Genomic DNA, 1,313 nt, shown 5'->3' with positions numbered 1-1,313 from the left:
TATGGCCACTTCTGAGTTTGAAGGGCCAGACAGAAGCACCAGAGGAGGAAACTTTACAACGAAGAGGACCAAAGGATTCTCCATACCCCAGTGCTTGAGAAGAGGTTTATCCAAACCCAAGTGGTCCACTTGACAGTCATAGACATCTTCAATAGAGGGCAGGAAGGGGAGATAGTAGAACTTGCGGAACAGGTTGTCCTCCCTGGGTAGGAAGACGGTCTCTGACACGCCCTTGGTGACTGGCTTTCCATTTTTGAGCCATGTGGCACTGAGCACCGGAGGGGAGAACTTGTCCACAAAACAGATGAGGACATTGGGTTCTCCCTGTTCCACGGGGCCGTGGGAGAGCACGGTTACTTCAGGAGCCACTAGGAGACACAGGAAAGAAATTAGCCTTCATTCCTTCAGCTTGCCCCTCTCCCTCCTGCACTGAATTGGGTATGGAACCATCTAATGATTCTAAAGCAAAAAAGCAAAACAAAACAAAGCTACTAAACTGTGCCACAATCTCAGGTATATTGCACTAGGTACATAGTAGAGCCAATACTGAGCAATGAGATATCCAGAGACCTCATTCCTGGCTCCCCATCATGGGCTCAGGGCGGTAATTTTGTGAGTGATCATGGATGAGAGACTCAAGATTTGAGCGCATCAAGAAAAGCGCAGAGTCACAAAGTTCTCAGGCTGTGGCATGAGAATTTGGGGTTTTCTTATGTTAGGGTCAGGCCTCTGGGAGGGAAGACTGTGATAATATGAGGCAATGTGCCAGAGCATGTATTTTAAAGCTCTGGATTTCAGCATCTCGGGTTACACAGAGAGAGGTACCGTTGCTGCCCGGAGTGTTGTTGGAGCGCTTCATCATGGCCCCCAGATTGGCTTTGTCCACGGCCATATTGGCCAATGCACCCTGCGCCTCAAAGCTGGCATACTGTCCAAACTCTTCCAGGCGCCAGACCGTCTGCTCCTTTTTTATGTCCACATGGAAAATCTCATCACCATCGAAGTCAAACATAAATTCTCCTGCTTCATCAGGGGACAAGTAGAATTCTGCCTGGATGATCTTGTGTTCCTCTGAAACACAGAAAAGGGAGTTAGAGAAGAATCAGGAGAGGCAACGAAGGAGATTCTACATGGATGTGGACCGGATGTGAAGGAGAGAGGAGAAACCAAACGGAACAGAGCAGAGTGGCGAGGAGGGATGAGAGAAAAGAGGGGTCTGGCTGATGGACTTTGCCCTGAACCAAGCTGATAGGGAAGAAATGAGGAAGTCAGCATCATTAAGAGGGTGGGCTGAAGGAGATGACAAGAAAAGT

At 48.7% G+C, this 1,313-nt stretch overlaps 1 protein-coding gene across 1 annotated transcript; it reads right to left on the bottom strand.

Annotated features, from left to right (window-relative positions):
* Window positions 1-9: 9 nt before the first annotated feature.
* On the bottom strand, window positions 10-1,102 carry LOC104871929 (mamu class II histocompatibility antigen, DR alpha chain-like; the record flags this gene model as incomplete). The annotated part of the gene is made up of 2 exons (XM_010638067.2): window positions 10-368; window positions 826-1,102. Coding segments are annotated over 2 exons (636 nt in total), but the record flags the coding sequence as incomplete, so codon positions are not given.
* Window positions 1,103-1,313: the final 211 nt, after the last annotated feature.

The sequence above is a fragment of the Fukomys damarensis genome, unplaced genomic scaffold, assembly GCF_012274545.1.
Source record: "Fukomys damarensis isolate Sample0158 unplaced genomic scaffold, DMR_v1.0_HiC HiC_scaffold_46343, whole genome shotgun sequence".
Lineage (NCBI taxonomy): Eukaryota > Metazoa > Chordata > Mammalia > Rodentia > Bathyergidae > Fukomys > Fukomys damarensis.
Note: the sequence above shows the minus strand (reverse complement) of the source record. Positions and strands in the feature narration are given on the sequence as shown.